This window comes from Dermochelys coriacea, chromosome 15, assembly GCF_009764565.3.
Source record: "Dermochelys coriacea isolate rDerCor1 chromosome 15, rDerCor1.pri.v4, whole genome shotgun sequence".
NCBI lineage: Eukaryota > Metazoa > Chordata > Testudines > Dermochelyidae > Dermochelys > Dermochelys coriacea.
In genome coordinates this window covers 11659199-11681768 of record NC_050082.1, presented here as the reverse complement: position 1 = coordinate 11681768, position 22570 = coordinate 11659199, and the positions used below count along the sequence as shown (strand labels likewise).

The 22570-nt window shown below is 42.4% G+C and overlaps 1 protein-coding gene across 1 annotated transcript in view; it reads left to right on the top strand.

Annotated features, from left to right (window-relative positions):
- Positions 1–15: 15 nt before the first annotated feature.
- The window catches only part of RSPH14 (radial spoke head 14 homolog), a 195845-nt gene continuing 173290 nt past the window's right edge, over positions 16–22570 (top strand). Inside the window, exons 1-3 of the mRNA XM_038373917.2 lie at positions 16–789; positions 2990–3092; positions 3316–3434. Of these exons, the coding sequence (XP_038229845.1) occupies positions 591–789; positions 2990–3092; positions 3316–3434 (421 nt within the window). The 5' untranslated portion in view covers positions 16–590. The remainder of the gene's footprint in view (positions 790–2989; positions 3093–3315; positions 3435–22570) is intronic.

The window sequence follows — 22570 nt, the reverse complement described above, 5'->3', positions numbered from 1 at the left end:
CCAGTGAGCGGGGCCAGGCGCGGCGCAGGGGGCCGAGGAGCGGAGCCCGGCGGGCAGGGGGGGGGACCCACGTGGCTCCGTTCGGGTTGGGATTTTTTTTAAACAGGACAGACCCTTACGAGGTGTTGTTTTTAAACTTCAGACCAAACCAACGGCTTCGGGGGTGCCCTGAAAACGACCCCGCCCCCGTAATTCGGCCAGAGGGGCGGTTTTCAATGTTTCTGGAGGGCGGGAAAAGCCCCTTTCCCCCAGCTACCCCATTGTAAACCTCTCCGGGGGGGGGGGGGGTTGCTCGCGTTTTTTGGCTTTACACCAGTCAGACCCAAACCGACCAGCCGAGACAGCGCCGCAGAATTCGACAGAGACAGAATTAAACGGGGGGGGGGGGCGCGTCCTCCCCCCTGCCCCCCACCATCCTCTGTCCTAGACTCGTCACCGTTTGACTCCTTCCCAGAGGCAGGACTGGGAGCTTGGTGTGGCTGGAAAGCAGGAGCTCCTGCCTCCTCGGGTACTTTAGCCACCCCCTCTGGGAGAGTGATTTTTGGGGTGTCTTTAGCGAACAGAGGGAAGCCATCCCTTCCTACCTAGGGATGGCACATGCTCGTATCTCAGCCAAACTGCCCCCCGACACTGACCCCACTAAAGCCCCTATTGCTTTTGGGGAGAGGGCCCTACGTAAACTGAATGAGGAGTTACAGTCCCCTGAGCTGCTGACCCGGCAGAGGGCACTGATGGCCCTATGTGACCTGGTGCATGACCCAGAGAATGTCTACCAAGCCATAAAACTAGGTAAGTGATCTCTGATATCACAGATTTCCAGAATATCTGGCCCTGGGAAAGGGGAAAAGTGGTTTTGTTTGTTTCTTTGGAATGTACAAAAGCCCTGTAAAGGTTTTCATTTTATTCCTGCTTGTTTTTTACCTCAGAAATACAAGGAACATCATGCCTCACATGCCCTGGCTTAGCAAATGTTTTTAAAAAGTTGTAAATAGTCCAAGAGAAAAAGACTTTCCCTATGCATTAATTAAATTTTACGTGCATGGGATTTCTGCTATCTTAATGCTACCAGTTCTCCTGTAGTAAATGAGACAAAAAGTAAGGGAGACCTGACTTATAATATGTAAAAAATGTAACCCCCCCCCCAAAATGGCTGGGGGAAGAAAAACCTTTCAGACTAGCATACAGCAAGAAAATAGGGCACAAACCCACTATTTTTTATTTGTAGGTTATCTTAACTTTCTTCCTACAGTGTTTCTGAGGGTGGAACTATTGTTCTCGGAGTCCCCGAGCATCCAGGCATTTCTGTGCAGTTGGACATGTGCAGATCTACTGACTTCATTGGGGCTTTGCACAGGGATAAAGTCTACTCATGGAAAACTACCCCCGTAGATCAGATAGTGCTGACATTTACATTCATGTGGAATCCTGTTGACCTCATTGGCATTCTGCACAGTTGTAACAGTCCAAACCATCAGTTCACATTGCAGGATCAGGGTCTACTCTGATGAACTTTTAAATAATATGGAATAAAATATTTGTCAGGCTTACAAAACTATGAATATTATAACAGAGTCATCTGCATTGTATCTTAGCACCTCTGTTTTCCCCAGATTTGGATCAATATTTTCCCCTGGTGTGGGCAGGTTAAATGAGCTCCTGCTGAAAACAGTCATTTAAAAAAACCTCCACAAACAAACCCCAACTCAGCTCTGGCACAGCTCCATTGAATTCAGTCCCCTATGCATTTTTTTGGCACTTCGGGACTGCATACCTACAGCTAGTTTAACTTAAACTAAAGAAGGAATTTGCCTCAGCTCTGCCACCATTCTAATCTCCATGCCCCATTGCTATCCTTGAAGTCCTTCCTCTGCTGATATTTCCTCTAGCCAGGAATACTGGTCATCCCATTTGGAACCTATCAAGTTATTTTTTAATCTGAACTACAGTAGCAAAGGTAATAATGTGAGACTCATATTCTGCCCTTGCTACCAGGTATACTGCCTGTCCTCCACCCCCCACTAATAATGGCCTAGTAAATGTATTGCCAAGTAGGGAAATCAAGTTCATTTCTTCTTCACATAACTTCTGCTTGGGGCTACCCTTGAAAAAAGTCCAAAAATTTTAGGCTCCAATCCTACAAACATGTATGTTCTTAGTCACATGAGTAGCTCCATTGACTTTAGTGTTGTAATGGTTGGGCACCCAGTTCGGAAGGCTGCGCCACCGCTAGCAACAGTGCAGAAGTAATGGTGGCATCATGGGCAGTGCGTGAACCCCCCTGCCCCTTCTACACCCTCCCAACCCCCCGTGGCTGCCGGCTCCGGAGTGCTGGGCGATGTGGCCCCAGCCCCAGAGTGCTGGGAGGATGGGCGGTGTGGCCCCAGCCCTGGGACCACTGCACAGGGGAGGCGCAGAGCATGAGCCTGGCTGTTTGGAGACGCACAGCCTCCCCAGCCTATATGATACCTGCCGCCCATTGGTGGAATGGTATTGGGGGGGGAGTGCGGGGAGGGCTCAGTCATCACAGCCTGAAATATTTTCAAAGGGGGTCCAGCAAAAAAGTTTGAGAATGCCTGCCTGCCTTAGTGGGTTTACTTTTGGCTTAAAAGCTTAGAGTTAAGCAAATGCATAAGTATTTGCAGATTAGGGCCTTAACTAGTGCAGAACAGAGCAGCCTAATTGCTTATGGCCTGATCCAGTGCCCACTGAAGCTAACAAAAATCTTTCCATTGTCTTCACTGGGTTTTGAATCATGCCCTTAGTGATGCTAGCTGTGTTAAGCATATTACAGCAATAACTCATACACTACAGCTGTGAAATTTCAACACTGGGAGATTCGTGGCATGGCATTTTTGGTGGTAAATCTTCAACTCTGGAAGTCACTTTCTTTCTTGATGTGTTAGTGCCAGAGTTTGACCCAATCATTGCTATTTTAAAAAACTAACCCTGAAGTAAAGAAATGTTAAAAAAAATCTATTCTGTCTTTTAGGATTCCTGGATAATCTGAAATATTTGCTTCTAGACGAAGATAGCACTGTTCGAGAAAAAACAACCGAAGTCCTTTATATAATGGCTACTCATAATGTTAGCAGGTAAGTATATTCCCCAGAGTTTACTGGATGGTACTGGGGAGTGGAGATGGTAGCTAAAGTTTAAGTGAAGAATATTCAGCAGCAGTTTCCAAGTTTCATCAAGATTGTTGGAGTGTGTTAAGATTTAGAACAGAATGTCAGTGAGATTATTACACATTGGTAGGATTTATGAGTTTTGTTTTGCCTAATTAAATCTCCCATAAACCCAGCTTTCTGTTTGTAGGGATGGCTTTATAGAAAACGGAGTCATTCCTGCCCTGTCCCAGCTCTTGAATGATCCAGTGGATATCTGTCGGAGAAACATGCACCGGGCATTTGAAATAATGGCAGAGGTACCAGCAGGTAGGATTTTTTTTTTTAATTCAAAGTATTTATTTCAGAAGGATAGATAAGGTGCTCTGGCATCTTAATCTTTCCAGGTCAATTTACGTATGAATTTCAAATGATTAAATACTTAAGGAGGCCAAAGCAGATAGCTGAATGTACCTTATTCCAAAATAATTTACAGCTTAAATTTTTTCAGTTTCCTTAAAATTCCATTAATGAGAAATAACTTTAAGTAAAGAAAATAAGATCAGCAAAAATAAGTAGTGTCTTATTTTTGTAATTTATCATTGAGTTACATCTGAAGACTTTAAAAGAATGTCTTGCTGCTTTTGAGTGAGGGACAATTATACTGCATGATGATGCTGTTCTCACTTTTTAAATTGTTTGCAGGTTTTGTAATAGCAGTGTGAGTTCTTACTTTTAAAAGATAACGGCTCACTCAGTTCACAGATCATGTTGAAACAAGGTTCTATTGTAATGTGTCAGAAAAGCAATGTATGTTTTTTTCTTTTGGGTCTGATCTTGCAAACTCTTACTCACCAGGCATATTCCATTGACTTGAGTGAGATTGCTTGCATGCGTAAGGCTACTCTCTTGAGTAAGAATTTGCAGGATTTCAGCCCTCAAATTTGGATTTCAGGAATTCCCATGAGTGATATTGCATTAAAGAGGCTCCTTATTCTCTCTCTTAATATTAGGGGGCTGACTTTGGCTACTATTCCAGCCCCCATACACTACTCTGGCAACTCAAAGGGGCCACACAGGAGCTGCAAGAGGCTTGGGGAAAATTTCTCCAGTGCAAGGATAATGCAGATCTGTGTAAATATCCCTCACCTCACCCTACTCGCAAGCCCTGGTGTAGGGGGCATATCAGTGGCAGAAGGAGCACGCCCATAATATCAAGTGCTCCAAGGGTTCTGGGCTACTGTGCCTAGGCTATGGGCTGCTGTTTCAACCCTCTAGCAGCCTAGAATTCATAGGGTGCAAACATAACAAAACTGCATCTTTGCCCCCCACCAATCTTGTTGGGCTGCATCTCTCAGGAAGTGGAGTACAGCATGTAGCCCTAGGAGTTCAATCATAAGAATTTGTCTCTGACTTGAAATAATAGTGGGATAATTCATTATACTTTTTAAATGTTTTCTTTAGTCTAACTACAGACATTTTTAGTTTTCTGTCTTCTTTTTGTCTTATGGGTTTGGCCCTGATTTTTGATCCTTTTGTCCACAGTTTTTAAAAATACTGATTTGTGTCAGAGTTTGGAATTACAATAGTATCTACAGGAAATATCCATTTAAAATCCATTATATTAAGACAAGGGAAAACATACCAAATTTCAAGTGGAAGACTTCCATCACATTAGTGGTGCTTAAAAGGCATTGAGAGAATGTTAAAAAAAAAAATGCTGAGTGAGCATGCTTGAATTATAGAAGAGAACTTTTATGTGAATGCAGCCCATTGTGAAGTTTGAGGTGAATACATCAGTTTATAGCAGAGCAATCCAGTGGAAAACAAAAAAAACAACTTTTATGTGATCACCATTAAGGTGTAGTAGATCACGTATCTATCAGATAAAAGGATTTTCAAGTAAAATTTAAATTTTTTTTTCTGCATTATTTTGTTCTATTAGTCATCCAGTAGACTTTCACATCTAATGAGAAGGTGGCTTGCAATGTGACTCTTTAGTATGTCCTGATCTATCAGGGTACTTATTCATTTAGCTCTGTAGTCAAGATATAAATAGCATTTTGTGGCACTTGTGAGAGAAGAAAATGTTGCAGGAAGAAATTATGCCAATTGGGTCATAGCAGAATTATATGTTTAAAGAGTTGCTGTCAAGGCTAGCAGGCCTAAAATTAGACATATCACTGTGTATTTATTTTCAAGCATGTATTTGAGTATCACACTGTCCCTTTGCTTTTCGTTGATTGACTGTTCTTCAGAGTTGACAGTGTGTTGAAATGTTAAAGGCAAGCAGGATTCTTGGTATATCCTTTTCGGAGCAGAATAGTTTAACATACAAATAGTCACAGATAGCAGCGTAAACAGACCTTAACATGAAATAAATTACATTACACTCACATAAGCCCCTTAACATTGCCAGAGTGATATAAAAGGGCTTTAGTGTATAAGAAAAAAAATGATACCTTTCATGTGTCATTTTTTTTAACCATGCTGCCAGGAATTTCTTGCAGAACATAATGGCAGTGTGCCATATATTATAAATCCAATGTATTCTCTGGCATGCCCGGAGCTACTATTACTGAATTTATTGCAGGATCATCCATTAGAGATATTTGAATGTAAACAGTACTGCAGCCTTAATTTTAGGGAACTATTCATGCATATTTTTGGCAAAGATTTCAGTGGCTACCAGAAGACATGTCTGACCCCTAACCGCTGTCAAAAACCTTATTGGAGCTGGTGGGCGTGAGTGCCAACTTTCATTCAGGATAAACATAAGCAGCACATAAGCTTCTTTTTGGAGTAAGATAGCTGAAATAGGCGCTTCCACGGAAAACATAAACCACATACAACACCAGTCAGAAACTGAGCTGTGTGGGTGGAATAGTTTTATTGGGATCTGATTGCAAATGCATGGGGCTGTGGATCAGAAGAAGCTGTACGGAGGCAGGAAGCAACAAGATAGGTACAGCAAACATGGTCCTGAGATAAAGCAAAGAAAGAGAGAGCCTTTTGGCAGAGTGATGGGTCAAAAGAGTCTTAGAGTATTGAGCATGGAAATTGTCTCTTGTTTGATTTCTGCTGTGTTCAGGGAAACAGGACTTTGTGCATGTTCTTTGTAAATAGAGGTATTTCTTTGATACAATCCTGTTTAATTAATTTCTCTTGATAATGGAAACAACTCTCAAGACCACAAGTATTGGTTAACAGCATGGATCAAAAGGGGTAATACATAGTTCGAGTACCTTTTTGCAAAATAAAGTCAAGACATGGGACTTCTTACTCTGCTTATTTGTTTAGTATCAGGAAGTGTTTCTATCTGGATTTTGGTTTCTAGAGGAAATATTCTATAAAGTAATTAATTTTGCAGGACAGGTGAATGCTGCTGTCTGACTTCAGGTAAAACACTTGGTCACTTTTTAGATCCTCATCCTGGAATGAGATCTTTTTGGATGCAAAAAGGTTCACCTACATGGAGCTCACTGCAGGATTGAGGCCTTAGTTTGTTCTGATCAGTAGTTAATGGAAATGGGTGACACCGTTGAAGAGCAGTCTTATTTTACCAGCCTTAGATACCGATCCTGAACAGAAATACAAGTCCAAAGTTTTGTGATTTTGCATACCTCAAATTTTGGGAGCCAAACTGGAGAAATCTTAAAGGATCCTGATTTTCTCTAGAGTGAGTGCTGAGCACCTCTTTTGTGACTTAATTTTTTTTATAAAAGACAATATGAAAAATACAAAAAGGTGGATGACTTGCAGCTTGTATATGTTTTCATGGGATCCCCAAAAGACTTATGCAATTTTACAACTCAAAGCTGCAAGACCAGACAGTACAAAACTAGACAATACTACAAATACATAGTTACAGTGGGGGGTTATAGTAATCAAAAAGGCAAAAATGTATATAAATAGGAAAAACAGGACCAAAGAGGGATAGAAAAGGAGGAAGGGTTTGAAGGAATGGAAGTGTGTTCTTCTTTGAAGAGTCTAAATATTTTTAATCTAAATATATCTAGAAATGCAGTCAAAATTTCTTTGAATCCATATAACTGATCTCTACAGCGATAGGCTATTTTTTCATTGGCTGTTAACTCAGATCGGTCTTACTATCACTGCTCTATTCTGGGCATAAGCCTACATTTTTGTAAAATCATGTATTTGGTGCTCAGCATTTTGTGAAAATCAGGGCCTTTCAAAGTGTCTCAAGCAGCACTCCGAAAAACGAAAGCACCCAAAAATCACTAGTCACTTTTGAAAATCCATCTACTGCATGTTCTCTGTGTATATTTTACTGTCAAACATTTGCACAACCTCTTGTTATCATTTAGCTATCAAACTGTGACACATATAGCGCATGCCACGTAAAGTTATTTCATCAGTAAACTGTAGGGGTTACCAACATTGTATTTCAAAAATAAGGGACAAATTTTGAAATCTGTATTTCAAAAATTAGCACCCCTGCCTCACTTCTCCTCCCCGCCCCTCCAAATATTATCATCAGTAATAAGCAGTACTCACCTACATTTGCCAGGGCTATTTCTTGTGGCTTTTTGCAGCACTTAGCAACTCCCAATGTTGTAGTACAGAGATGATTTAAAAAAAAAAAGGGGGGGATGTCCCTTGTAATAGCGCACTGTTGGCAATCCTAGTAAACACTCATTGTGGCATACATGATCTAAGCCTTGTATACTTGGAGACCACCCTGACTTAAATTCTCCAGGAAAAACTCCTGAATTCTGTAGCACTTCAGTATGACAGAGTAGAGATTCTGTGGCATCTTCAGATCATTTTTTTTTTAAATGGAAGATATTAGTAAATTAAATATGAAGGTGAACGAAGGCTGGAAATAAATAATACAATCAGTATAATATCCCTTGATAATAAATTCAGATTATGCTGTCTAAATTTTCAGTATAATGCAGAACTTTGAATTGAAAATGTATAACGGCATTGTAGAAGTTGTTGGGGGAAGCTGGAATTTTGGCAGCTAATGAAGGAATAATTCTTTTGGCAGCAGCAAGGTGTGGGAGGCAGTTTGGGATTGTAGGATAAACACTTTAGGTGTATATTGTGCTGAAATCAGTGATATAGCTAATAGTAGACATTTAAATTGTAATCATTTAGCTTTTGAATTAACACTCCATTGATATAAGTGGGCCAGATCACAACTCCTATTCAAGTCTATGGCGTTTGAAGGCACTCAATACTCCAAAGCACCAGACCTAGCATGTAAAGTACTTCTCTTGTAGCCACTGTAAGCTTTTAATAGGGAAGATCACTGTTTACTTATGAGTATTCTAGTGAGAAAATGCTCTATTTCCTAATATTTTAAGGCCCAGTCTCAGGATGTGCGGAGTACCCTTAACTTTGATTGACTTCAATGTGCAGTAAGGATGCTTCCCATCTTTAAAGATCAAACCATTACTCTCACATTTCCAAAGCTGTGTGATTGCATGGATCTGTTGACTGGTGCTTCTTCAGGTTTTATATATTTAGTTTATAATTCAAAGTTATTAATGAATTACCTGTATGATTTAGCTGTATCAGTCACACAGCTTTTTTTGTTCAGTGTTTAATCAGATGTGCATGACAAAAATACAGTGATGAAATATCTCAAGCTGTAGTTTTCATTTTATTCTTCAAGTTTTACAAAGACAAATGATACAGCAGTACCATCTACTTCCAAAATAATTATTTTTCCAGGGGCACTACCAATGCAAAACAAAACTATTTTTTCTTTCACATGAAACTCTAGAGACAGACTTTTTTGTGGGTTACAGACAGCTTTGGATTTCATTAGAACATCTGAATCTATCTAGCAATGAAATGCGGTAGTAAGCAAAATTGACTCTTGGTGGTGCCAAAGCCTAAAACATTACTACTCAAAAATTCCACATAAAACAAAATGTGCTATTAGTGTGTGTCATAGTGATATCTAGACCATTATTGCTAGTGGCTAATAAGCAGATTACAAAAATCAAATATTCAATACATTTTTGACTAGTTACATTGAAAAATACTGGAGTTCTCAAAAGAGCAGGTGGAGACAATTGGTATGAAAATAAGATAGAGAAGCTACAGATATTTTATATGGGGGAAAAATAGCTATCTGTAACGGGATACACTCACCTCACACAAGCACCCTTTGGTCAAGTGTGCACATGCCTGCAGTTATTTCTCCACTCACAGTGCCTCCTGTCAGCCGCTGCGCTTGTCAGACAGGTCTTCAGTGACTCAGCCCTCCAGCCAAGTCACACACAGTCCATGTGCGAAACAAACCAACCCCTTCCACTGTACAGTCCAAAATGTCCTGCAGCCGGGCTCAGTCTTCTAACAGTCCAACAGTGCCTGTAGCAGTATTCTCTATGTTGGCATCAACCTAAGGCTGAGGCCCTTAATTAGTCCAACAGGGGCCTACTGCAGTACCCCCTCAGGTGGTGCATCTTCCTGTAGCCCTTCTGGGACTCAGCCTTTTACCAGTCCAACAGGGCTCATTATGGTACCCTTGATTGGTCCAGCTAGTTTGCAAGGTTCCTACGCAGGTACTGAGCAGCACCCAGAGGGCTTCTTCCCTGGGGACACCTTGCCTCTACTTGAGTCCTCAGTGACCCCAGCCTTCCTGCTGAGCCACCCCTCTTGGGCTCAGTTCGTTGACCACAACTCCCCGCTGAGTCAGTCCCAGTGCAGCCGCCTTCCCTGGGCTGCCACAGTTCTAATTCCCTTCCTTAGGACGTATCCACTTCCCCCCAGTGGCTGATGGGGGAAGGACCTGGTCCCACCCATTGCTCCAGGCCCCAACCCAGGGACCCTCTAAGTAGCAGCCACATGCTGCATCCCTTTACTAATTGCTGCTCTACATTTCTCTGGGCCACTTTCCCATAGCCCATCTTAGTTGAGTCCCAGCAACTCCTTCCTCTTTCCCCCAGTCCCTATCAATAACTACCTGCTTAATTCCAGCATATTCTCATACTCCCCCAGTCCCTACCAACAACTGATCTGTCCAGCCCTTTCAGCCACTGCAGCCAGCCAGGAGTACCTTTCACTCCCCCATTCTTTGCCAGCAGACTGAACTCCCTCTGGCCCAGCAGCTCCTTTTACACAGGACTGTTGGGCCCTGACTGGCTGCTCCCTGCAGCCTCTTTCCTGATTGGCTGCATCCCATGGAGTCACTCTAGGGAGCTTAGAGGACCTCTCCACTACCCTTTTCTGGGGTGGGGTATGGCAAGGCTGCAAGATGTCCACCAGGGGGCCTGAGGGCCTAGTCCACCCGGTCACACTATCTAAACTGTGAAATCTTTTCTCATTAGATAAATAGATTCTTTGAACATTTGTTACCTTTTTTTCTACTGAAAGACTCACAACAGTTAATATTGAGGAAACAACAGATTTACATGGTTGTGAAAATTATTTATTTAGGCAGTAAACATCCTTGCACAAAATTATCATGTGCCCTCATTGCAAATTCAGTTGAAAGGAGGAGGCAGAATTGCCTTATCAGGGACCAAATTGCAGAGGTCTTTTTTTAAAAAAATTTTTTGTGTTACTGTTGTATGTTGTTAGTATTTTGAACACTTCCACCCATTTTTGTTACACTTGATCCAATCATGCTATGTATCACTTTGGGCCAAATTCTGCTCATTTTACATGTGCGAGTAAAGTCAAACTGACTGCAATGGGACTATTTACATGTGTGAGAAAAGCTGGATTTGACATACATTTCTCAAGCAAAAAGTTGCTGTCTCCAGCACTGTCTTCTTATGGTTTGTTTGAACCATAACCTCTCTAACTGAACTCTAATCTTTCTGTTAGAAACTCCATTTCTTTTGCTGTGGAGTGCCTCCAAATTTTTACTTTCATCTCCTAGCTAACTCTTAACTTCTTGCTATTAAATGTTTCAAAGACTAATGTTATTCTGGGTAAAGAGCTCTTGGCTGAGATTAAGACAGGGTCTTTGCTATCTTCTGCTGATCTAAATATTGGTATATGACTCCTAAGGCAGAAAGTTTGTTGTGAGGAGTTTGTGGTGATAGAAAGTGGCTGCAACCTATGGCTATCAGGAGGACTTGGGGGGTTACTGCAATCCAAAAATGGGTAGCAGTCTCCAGGAATGGTGACTGATCAGGGTGGCTGGGGGATGCAGTGAGTTGGCACGTTACTTGAGAAGCCTCAGGTGGCAGAGCCCTGGTAGCAATTTGAAGCTGCCTTTGCCTAGCAGAAACCTTGAGGGAACTGTAACATCACCTCCCTGGGCCGTTGGGATTTAAATCTCCCACGGCTCATGAAGGTATGAGGAATACCTTCCTGCAAACAACTTGGATGAATCTAGCCCTTTGATGTCCCAAGTCTCCATCATCTGCTATCATTCTCCCTAACCCTTAAAACACTGGAATTTTCCATTTGGTGAGCCAAATAAATCTTTAGACAGATACATATATAGACCCACTGTCTCAGTAGGGTTAACTCAGGTGTTAGTTCTACATCTTAATCTTGCCTGATGTCAGCTTTGACCCTGAACTTACTTTTGTCTCCCATAACTCCCGTATCTATAAATAAGCCTGTCCATTACCTCTTCTGGAACGTTGCAAGAATTTGTCCTTATCTTGACCCTGTTCTCTGCTGAAATCCTTATTCATGCTTCTATCACTTCACATCTTGACTATTGCATTTCTGTCCTTTATAGTTTTCCTGAATCACTACCTTATAAACTTCAAGGAGTCCAGAATGTCATGCCATGACTGCTTTCTTCCTTCAGGAAATGAGACTATATCAACCCCATCATTTCTCACCTTCACTCTCTTCCTATCCATATCTGAATCCAATTAAAAAATGACTTGCTGGTTTTCAAAACTCCATGTGAACTCATTCCACGCTGTTTCTCTGACCTGATAGCCACCCATTCCCCTGCTCACTCATCTGCCTTTCCAGTGTTATCCTCATCTCTGTTCCTTCATCTTGACTCATCACCTTTGACGTTTGCTTGACCTATCAATCTGAAACTTTCTTTTTCTCTCCAAGTTACAGAGACACTCTGCTTTTAGCACTTTCTGGTGCATTATTATGAAGTCTTCTCAATTTCTTACCAGTAAGTGGCAGTATGTGATTGTTAAATAGTTCCTGTAGAATTCTTTTTTCTCTGTGCATATTATTAATGTACTTACATCTGATACTCCAGAAGAAGTATCCTTTTACTTTCCTCAGGATAGTGAGACTGGATTCTTAAAAATGTAGTAGTATAAGTAGAAAAAGTATACAGAATTTTGCAAATTTTTGCTGTCACGGTATATTAATGGGATATACATGCCACATATTGTTTAGAATTTGGCTACAAGTATACAGAAATATATGTGGAGATGTATGAGGTTTTTTATACTTACCAGTATATATTTAGGGGTAGATTTTCAAACATATTAGGCAACCCACTCTCATTGACTTTCACTGGGAGTGGGGCATCTAATTGCTCTTTCTGCCTTTGAACATCTTCCCTTTAACATATACCCCGGACAAAAACTTAGTTAAGATTATTTCAATGTTGAGAGTACATATCAATAATTTAGGATTAAATACATTCTTCTTCAAGGGCCTCATGCATTATTATTTCTGGGATATGATGCTCCTGGAGTTGAACTGCAGAACTACTGTGAAAAGCCATGACTATTGGGAATGACAGAGATCTCATGACAAGGTGACTTCTTCGCCCTATTCTGTATAAGGGAGTACATCCCCTGCCATCACAGAGACCAAATGGAATTCATCTTCATGTCCACAGACGAGACCTTCCCTTAGCCTAGTTTAAGATTTTCTTATAAATAATCATAGTGAGGATATCCCTTTCCTTGTCCTGGGAGTCTTTGACCCCTTACCAGGACCATGTTAGACCCAGAGCCCCATAAGTGTTTCAGAAGGTGCATCCTGTGCCCATCAATTGTACTGGAGACCAACGCGCAACTCTAGTGTCTTGTATGTCTGGGCAAGACCCTCTCAATAAAGCAATGTGTTTTTTGCTGTGCCGTCACTTCTCATGCTGGAAGGGAGAAACACATGGGGCTCCAGGCTCATCTAGCTTCTTGATGCCTGCATCCTGATACTCCAATGGGCCCATTCAGGGAATTAAAACCATATTCTGTGTTGAGGTCCTCTGACCACATGACCCCAGGCTCACTTTGCTTCTCTGGCCTCAGCACCATCTTCTATTATGGGTTCAAGACTGGAATATCCTATGCCTTATGCTGGGAGTGAAGCTCTCATCCAGCACCAGTTAAATCAAAAGCAGCACCGAAGACCAAACCACCACTGCCTGTAAAGACCTCAGTAGCCTTGATGCTGATGCAGGAAGCACCCATCTCAGTGTTTACCTTCAACTGGCACCACTGACCTTGGGATATTGGACTTCTTTCGTTGCCTCAAATCCAGGCATCATGGAATGATATCATGCAGAGCCCTTTTGTGTTACTCTTGTGGCCCTACATAGAGGACGCCATGAAGGCCGTTTTGGAAGCTGCAAGACTAACTCTGGCACCAACTTTGGTGGCAGTGCCAATACTCCTTTTGGTACCAGTGCCGTCAACCAAAGCCTATTCTTCATCTGGCGCCATTACAACTTTCTTTTACTGGCATCAGATCCCTTACATATGCAAGGCTATCTGCCTATATTTGAGGAATGAATGAGGCTTCAGAGAAACCATACAAGTTACCTTTGGCGGAATGTACAGAGCTCCACAGCAGAAAAACAGAGTAGTGCTTCATCTGTTTATCCTCCTGATGATCAAAGATATTTTCAGGAGCAGATGGAACTACTGCAAATTCTCTCCAACTGCAAACAAAGGTCAAAGCACTGGAAAAATCTGATTCCCTATTTGACATATCACAAATGCAGACCATGGAGAATTTGGCTCTGCCTCTTAGCTCTGGCTATCCCAATCCAGGCAAGGATATCTGTCTATTTCCCCTTTCTTCTCTTCTCTTACCCAACTGTGCTCTCCTTTGTCAGTTGAAGGACATACAAAATTCTCCAGCTAACATCATGGTGATGCCTGCAGCACAAGAGACAGTCGGGGCATCAAAATGCTTCATTTGACTTCTTCTGACAGAGAGGAACATAAACTAAGTGCATTTGGCAGCTCTTAGTCAATAAGCCTTCAGATGGTCAACTATCAGGCAATTGTCTCACTACAGTTTGTTTTCTGGGATCCCAGGATCCCTGTATTTGTATTCTCTTCTGTTTTTGGGAAAAAAATAGAGGATGTAGTCATATCATATGATGATGATAACTCTCTTTCCATTCCATTAATATCTCAGGCGTATGTTAATCAGCAGCTACTAACGACAGACATTTTAAAATCAGCAGGACCAGATAACTTGCATCCAAGAGTTTTAAAAGAGCAGGCTGAGTTGGTTACTGGACTGTTAATACTGACTTTCAATAAACCTTGGAACACTGGGGAAATTCTAGAAGACTGGAAGAAAGCTAATGTGCCAGTTTTTACAAAGGGCAAACTGGATGACCCAGGTAATTTTAAGTCTGTCAGTCTGACATCAATCCTGGGCATGATGATGCAGACCTCTATTAATAAAGAATAAAAGAGGGTAATAGAATTAAAGCAAATCAACATGGGGTTATGAAAAATAGATATAGTCAAACTTGATATCTTTTTGATGGGCATACAAGTTTGTTTGCAAGTTTATTAAAAATAATAGTGTTAGATAATGTACTTAGACTTCTGTAAGCCATTTGACATGGTACTATATCACATTTTGATTAAACAACTTGAACAAGTAAAAATAGTGTGGCACAGATTAAATGGATTAAAAGATGATTAACTGACAAGTGTCAAAATGTAAATGGAGAATCATTACTGAGTGGATGGTGTTTGTAGTGGAGTCCTGCACGGATCAGTTCTTGGCCCTACGCTATTAACATATTTATCAATGACCTGGAAAAAAACATAAAGTCATCATTGATAAAGTTTGTAGATAACACAAAAATTGGGGAAATGGTAAATAATAAAGAGGACAGGTCACTGATACAGAGCGATCTGGGGTTTCAAAGAGGATGGCTCTAGACTGTTCTCAATGGTAATAGATGACAGAACGAGGAGTAATGGTCTCAAGTTGCAATGGGGGAGGTTTAGATTGGATATTAGGAAAAACTTTTTCACTAAGAGGGTGGTGAAACACTGGAATGCGTTACCTAGGGAGGTGGTAGAATCTCCTTCTTTAGAGGTTTTTAAGGTCAGGCTTGACAAAGCCCTGGCTAGGATGATTTAACTGGGACTTGGTCCTGCTTTGAGCAGGGGGTTGGACTAGATGACCTTCTGGGGTCCCTTCCAACCCTGATATTCTATGATTCTATGATATTCCATCCAGTTCTGCATCAGGCCACCTCGCCATCTCTCCCTTCCTCCTTAAGGACCCATCTCAACAGAAAGTCCTGCTGGGAAAAGTGGATTCCCTCCCCAGGAAAGGAAAAATAGAAGAGGATCTATAGGAACTCAGTGAAGGAATTTATTTTTGGTATTTCCTGATCTGTAAAAAGAGCAATAGTTTGAGATACATCCTAAACCTCAAACATCAACAGGTACATAAGAACATTCAAGTTCAGGACGCTTAATCTAAGGGACATTATCCATTCCTTATTTCGGGGGAAATTGGTATGCAGCTCTCAACTTTCACATGCAAACAAACAGAGTCTGGATGTTCTGTGTTGGGACAAGACACTACCACTTCAAAGTCCTTCCTTTTGGCTTGTCCTCTTCTTGTACATCTTCACTAAGTGCCTTGTAGTGGCAGCCCTTTTTTATAAAATCATTAAATTCTTTTAGGCACCACTTGAGCTGGACTGGTTTATCAGTCTGCCACCATCTCTATTTAGAAACAATTCCAGTTATACTTTCCCAACTCTCAAAAGTGTCTCTTCCATCCCATCCTTCAACAGCTAAAGAAATAATAATCTACATAATCCATGGATAATCAGTGTTGAAGGGAAAAAAATTATTTTTGAAACCAGTGTTGCTGCATGGAGTGCCAAATCTGAAGGAGGACAGATGGCACCCTCATTTCAACAGATGGAACATCTATTCTGTGAATGTCATCTTTGCTAGGGTGAAGTGGAATCCCAGGTGTATTACTGGACTTGTCCTTCCACGTGGTAGTGTACTGCATCACTGATGAACAAGAAGACTGAGGAAACAGATGCATAGTTAATTGAATGATTTATCAACATCCGGGAAAAGACTGACTCCACCATGTCTGAAGAACCAAGAAAGGTAAAAAATTGTGAAACAGGAAAGAGGAGGACAGGTGGATTATGGGAAAAATATAAACTAACCCAGAACATTATTTTTTCCCTAGATATGATAAAAGTGCGTTGCACATGAATTGCTCACATTGGCTATATTCAAAAATCAGGAGTATAATCTAAAAGTAAGAATGAAGAGTTATTTTCAGCAAAGCTAATTCACACAAAGGGATGAATGCCTTAAATAAATTACCGAAAGAGGTGGAATTTGGGGTCAAGGAGCTGTTTTTGCAATCTAGTAACTCTTTATGTCAACTGTTTGAGTTGGCTGAAGATGTGAATGGAATACAATCTGGAGGATAAAGCAAAGGACTAGGACTTGGGAACTTTGGTTCAATTCCAGTCCCTGGGATAGGCTTCCTGTGTTGTCTTTCACAAGTCACTCAACCACATCTTTGTGCCTCAGGTTTGTTATTCATACGTTGGAGATAATAAAATTGCTCTACTCCACCTGCGTGCTAAACTGAATTAATTAAAGTTTGTAAAGAACCTTGAACTCTTCAAATAGAAGATACCACAGAAGTTATTCATAACACAAAGAACAAATATTATTGTGCTTTCATGAACAGAGATCGTCTCTGAATCACAGGATTTAATAGCAAAAAGCAGCTATTTAAGAAACAAGTACTGAATATATGGAAAGAAAGATAATTTAAACTTAAGTGTAAAACTGCATTCCTCCTTCCCTTCTCTTTACCCTCTTCTGGGGCTGAGTAAGCTATTTAAGTGAACTGCAGTGCTTCACCTTTTCTCTTCTCCCCTGAGACTAGTTGCAATGTTGCCCCCTTACTAACATTCAGTGGGGGTGTTTTAATTGCTAGCTCCCAATATTAAAAAGGGGGAAGAGTCAATGGGGAATCAGGACCCTGAGACTGACAGCCCTCAGGAACAATGGGGAGAGGCCAATGCTCTCTCAGCCTGAATGACAGGGCAGGCAGGCTAATCAGAGAGTCAGGAGGCCAGGAAGGTCCCATCCTCCTCTGGGTGAGCTGGACTTGCCTGGGTAAGACAGAGTGGGGCCGAACTAAGGAGAACGCAGGGGCCCAAGCTAAGCTGGGGAGCAGAGCTGTGCCAGATCCAGAGGGACCAGAAAAGCAGCCCAGAGAGAGTAGACCCTGTCCTGGGAGCAGAGCTGCAGCCCCAAAGCTAGAGGTGCAGCCCAGAGAGAGCAGACTTGCCCTGGTAGCAGAGCTGCAGAAACCAGACTCAGAGGGGCCAGAAAAGCAGCCCACGAAACAGGTCAGTGCTGGGAGCAGAGTCAGAGAAGCAGCCTGCAGAGCAGACCTGTCCTGGGAGCAGAGCTGTAGCAACCAGAGGCAGAGGGGCCAAAGCAGCAGCCCAGGAAGCTGGAGGCAGAGCAGCAGCAGCAGCAGCGGTGCTGAGACAGAGTGGTGCAGCTGGGGCTGGAGAAGTCCGGAGCTGGGTGCGGTGAGCAGCTGGGGAGAGTAAGGGGGATCCGGAGCAGCGGGCCTAGCACAGGGAGATGCCTCAGTCAAGAGGCTCTGCAGGCCAGGCTTGGATCGTAACCCTGACAGGGCAGGGGTGACACTGGGAAGAAGGGTTCTACTACTTAGACCCTGAGAGCGTGTGCCCACCACCAGAACAAGTGTCCAACCTACAGCACAGACAGGGCCTGAGAAGGCGGCCTGGGACTTACAAGGAACAGACTGTGAACTGCCTGGACATTCCAGAGACACTGTTTGTGAAGTTCCCTGCCACAGAGCAGGTTGATGCGTTTCCTTTAACCTTTCCCATTTTTCCTAGTTCTTTTTAAAATTAATTGTTGATTAAATAACTTGCATTTGCTTTGAATTGTATATAATGGTCAATCGGTCAGAGAAGTGCCCAGTGCAGAGAGAGTACCCCGGAGTGGGGACACCCTAGCCCCCGTCCTAGGTGGCCACAGCAGGGTTGGGGGTCAAGCCCCCCAGGAATCCTGGGCCCAGCCTTGTTGGGGTTACGAGGACTCTGCCAGACAGGAGAGTGGAAGGGGAGTCCTCAAGAGCAGGGAGGCGACTGGATAAAGGAAGTGGGAGCGAGGACTCAGATCCTTTCACTAGCCCACTTCATCGGGGTAGTGCAGAAGCCAGGAAAGTTCCCCACAATTGCGGGACTATTTCCCCGCTTACACAATGAATGAGATAGATGTAACCAGTGCCCTACGGCTGAGCATTTCCACTACCTATGATGCTGCTGTTCAAGGACCTGCCCAATTAAAAGATTTTTTTTTTTTAGATTAAGGAAACTTTTCTCGCAAGTTTCTCTTGTCCTTCCTTACATTGCCTGGCAGGCATTATCATTTCCAGATATCTGTTCTGCTGCAGTTAAGGGCATTGCTTACTTCTGATTCCTCTGGCCTTCTTGTCAACCTGGAATGGCCATAAGAAGTAATATGGAGTGCTGAAATGAAATGGTCACACTATCAGTCAGTACAACATATAACTCAAAAGGAAGCATAAACCCATTTTACAACTTTATTTTCCCAGTTCAGATTACTGCTGGTAGCAGATTATGATATGGAGGGAAATCTAGACTGCAATGCAGTCCCAATATGGGACAAATAAATTCCTTCATAGGGGCTAGTACAGAGGTGGGCAAACTACGGCCCGTGGGCCATATCCAGCCCGTAGGACTGTCCTGCTGGGCCCTTGAGCTCCCGGCCAGGGAGGCTGTCTCGCCTCCTCAGCTCATCATGCCGCTGGCACTCTGGGTGGCGGGACTGCGAGCTCCTGCCGGGCAGCACAGCTAGCTCTGGCCAGGAGGCATAGCTGCTAGACATGCTGCTTTGAGCCGCATGGTAAGGGGACGGGTGGGGGTTGGATAAGTGGCAGGAGGTCCCGGGGGGCAGTCAGAGGACGGGGGCAGTTGGAGGGGGAGAGGTTCTGTGGGGCGGTCAGGGGATGGGGAACGGGGGTTTGGATAGGTGTGGGAGTCCCGGGGGGCCTGTCGGGGCAGGGGTGTGGATAGGGTCGGGACAGACAGGGAGCAGGGGGGGTTGGATAGGGGGTGGGGTCCCAGGAGGGGGTGGTCAGGGGACAAGGAGCAGAGGGGGTTGGATGGGTCAGGGGTTCTGAGGGGGGCAGTCAGGGGTGGGAAGTGGGAAGGGGCGGATAGGGAGCAGGGGCCAGGCTGTTTGGGGAGGCACAGCCTTCCCTACCCGGCCCTCCGTACAGTTTTGGAACCCTGATGTGGACCTCAAGCCAAAAAGATTGCCCACCCCTAAGCAAGTACTTTCACAAGTGGACTAAGTCTAGAACAGTGATACTGAGACTCGTTAATGTATCTCCTGCGGCTCTTTGCAGCACAATATTAAAATACTGTGTGATTTAATTATTAACCAATCTAAGTTATTAACTAGTCAAGATGCTTTTTCTATGTTATTAACCAACTGAAGTTGATAAAATAATACCTGATTAGTCATTTTGCTGTAAGAATATATATAATAAATATAAATATAAACTAAATATTTTCCCTGTCATACTGTTTAAATATGAATATATAGTACTATAGTAAATGAAACAATGAATTCATTCTACTGTGGCTCTTTTAGGTAACATTGATCACTAATATTGTTCCTGAACCACTGAGGTCTGAGTATCACTGGTTTAGAGAATCTTGCACTTATGTTTTATAATATTATCAAACATTGGCATTTCTAGTTGATAGGAACCATAACAAGTCAGCACCTTGAATACTTGAGAGGGATTTTCTCATAATTGATTTAGGGCAGTGCTGAGTGCTTTTGAAAATCCCACTGTTAGTTTATAACTTGAGACAGTGATGCCCATATACCAGAGGTGGCCAAACTTGCTGAGCCTCTGAGCCACATACAATAATCTTCATAACCTCCAGGGCTGGGCATGCCTGCCAGGGCTCAGGGCTGCCCCACGAGTCTAAAGCCCCAAGCCCCACCGCCCCACTGCAGAGCAGAAGCCCTGAGCTTCCCCCTGCCAGTCTGGTAGGCAGAGAATGGGGGGCATGGTGGGCGCCGCGAGTCACACTTTAACTGTAAAAGAGCCACATGTGGCTCGTGATCCACAGTTTGGCCACTCCTGCCATATGCCATTTGTACCCTCCCAGTGCTGTTGAAAAATATTTGCTCCGAACTCAGACCATTGCCTTTGAATGTACTGTAGTCCATATAGCAATCTCAAATTCCTATTAGACTGTGCTGCCATGTTGCTTAAAGAAATCCTAGCCAACCAGCAGACCAAATTCTGTGATGAATCCTGGTTCCGTGCAATCTGAGGCATGTTGCTCATACCCTAAGATGAAGCCTGAATTTAGATGTTTCTGACTCCCTTAAAAGAGAGTAGGTTCTTAATTAAGAGATGTGAAAGGTGTGACTTTGGATGCACATGGTAACATGTATAGAGGCAAATTAAAGGGCTTCAAATTCCCCCAAGCACTTAGAATAAGAAAGGAGTGCAGAGTGAAATTATTATTTCCACAGCTGATCTTAAATGTGATAAACAAGGCTGAAACATTGCAAGTCAAACCAGACTTTACCTCTAAGGATGTTCTTTATCTAAGATCTTTCCAGCAACTAATCTTTCCAATAACTTTAATGATTAGAGAAAGGAAGAAGGAAAAGCTCCATACTAGAGCTGCAGCAGCTGTCGTGCCTTCAGGTCACATTATTGGTTTGTATTGCTTGTCTGGACAGCAGTACAGTAACTGATTATGTTGCTCTTTTTGCCCTGGGCTCCAAGCATTGAATCCTTCACAGCTAAAAACTCTTTTCTCTTTGAATGAGCACATGGTATATTGAGCCAATGTATCTAGGAAGTTTTTCCTTTCTAACACTGGACTGTTTACCTTTGTGAGTTAAGGAAATCAATTACTACTATTTCACTCTTTTGGCTGTTTTGCCTGAAAACAGTTTAGCAGGTGGGAGTTAGCATCAGAACCTTTGTCTGTTCATTTATATGCTCATCAATTCATACCAAAAGAGTGACAGCAAAACCTTAATGACAACCTCTGCAGTACTAAGGTAGAATAATGTTACTCATGGGGAATGTGTGGCAGCCAGGTCTGCCACTTTCTTGATCCAAGAGGGCATGAAGTTGGAGATAACGTTTTGCATTAGAGTGCAGCCTAGGTGAAGGTGTGGTATGTATTGTTTTTTGGTAACTGTTGGAAGTAGAAGTGAATGTTTTGTAAAATGTAAGAGTATGTTATTGACACCATTGTAGATTATTTGAATGTGACAATGAATCCTGAAGACTTCCCTTAACTTCTTCCTTCCATACTTTTATGGTTTTCGGTGAGTGGCATGTGCCTTGTTACCTTTGTTTGGGTTATTGTAGATGGATGAGATTTCCAAAGAACCTAAGGGCAAATTTTTGAAATTTTTAATGAGACTTTTGTGACTAAATCACCTAGGCTTCATTGAAAAATCCTCCATATATGGCCAGCATTTTGAAAAATGGATGCTCTTAAATCCATATTGAGATCCCTAAATAAATGGCCAGATTTTCAAACGTATTAGGCAACCAGCAGCACGTGTTGATATTAGTGAGAATTGCTGAAAGCTCAGCACTTTTGAAAAATCAGGCCACTTCTTCAGGCTCCTAAGTATGGATTTAGAAGCCTAATTTTAGGCATGAATTTTTAAAAATCTTGACAATATACATATCTATATATAGACATATATTGCTGAACATGGGGCTTATGAAAGCACCACCTAGAGCCAGGCAATGCAGGTGGATGTCATGGAAGTTTCCTCCACAGAGCTCCATCTCAATCTTGAACTGCAGTACCTCTCCTAGAGTTACTACAGGCCCTCTTTTGAGGAATCATATTGAATTTTGTGGTGGTTTTGTCAGAGGGAGAAACATCCTCTCTGAAGTAATTTGAGGCTTTAGATACAATTTTTGCTGTACACTAAGATTATCCTTAATCTTGGTAGATGAACTGTGAAAAGAGGTTTGTAGCAAATGAACAAAATTCTGCAGTCTGGCAAAAAGATTTAGAAACATCATTCAATTGTGCAAACTATTAAATTGTAATACCAATAAATGAACACACTGTGGACCAGTTCAGTATCATTCAGATTATTTATTTTCTTAATGTGGACAACCTTTAACTTTGATGGTATAATTAACTTTTTTTCTTTTAAATTTCTTAGAGCCCTTGGCTGAGAATTCTCACACTAATCTTGGTACAT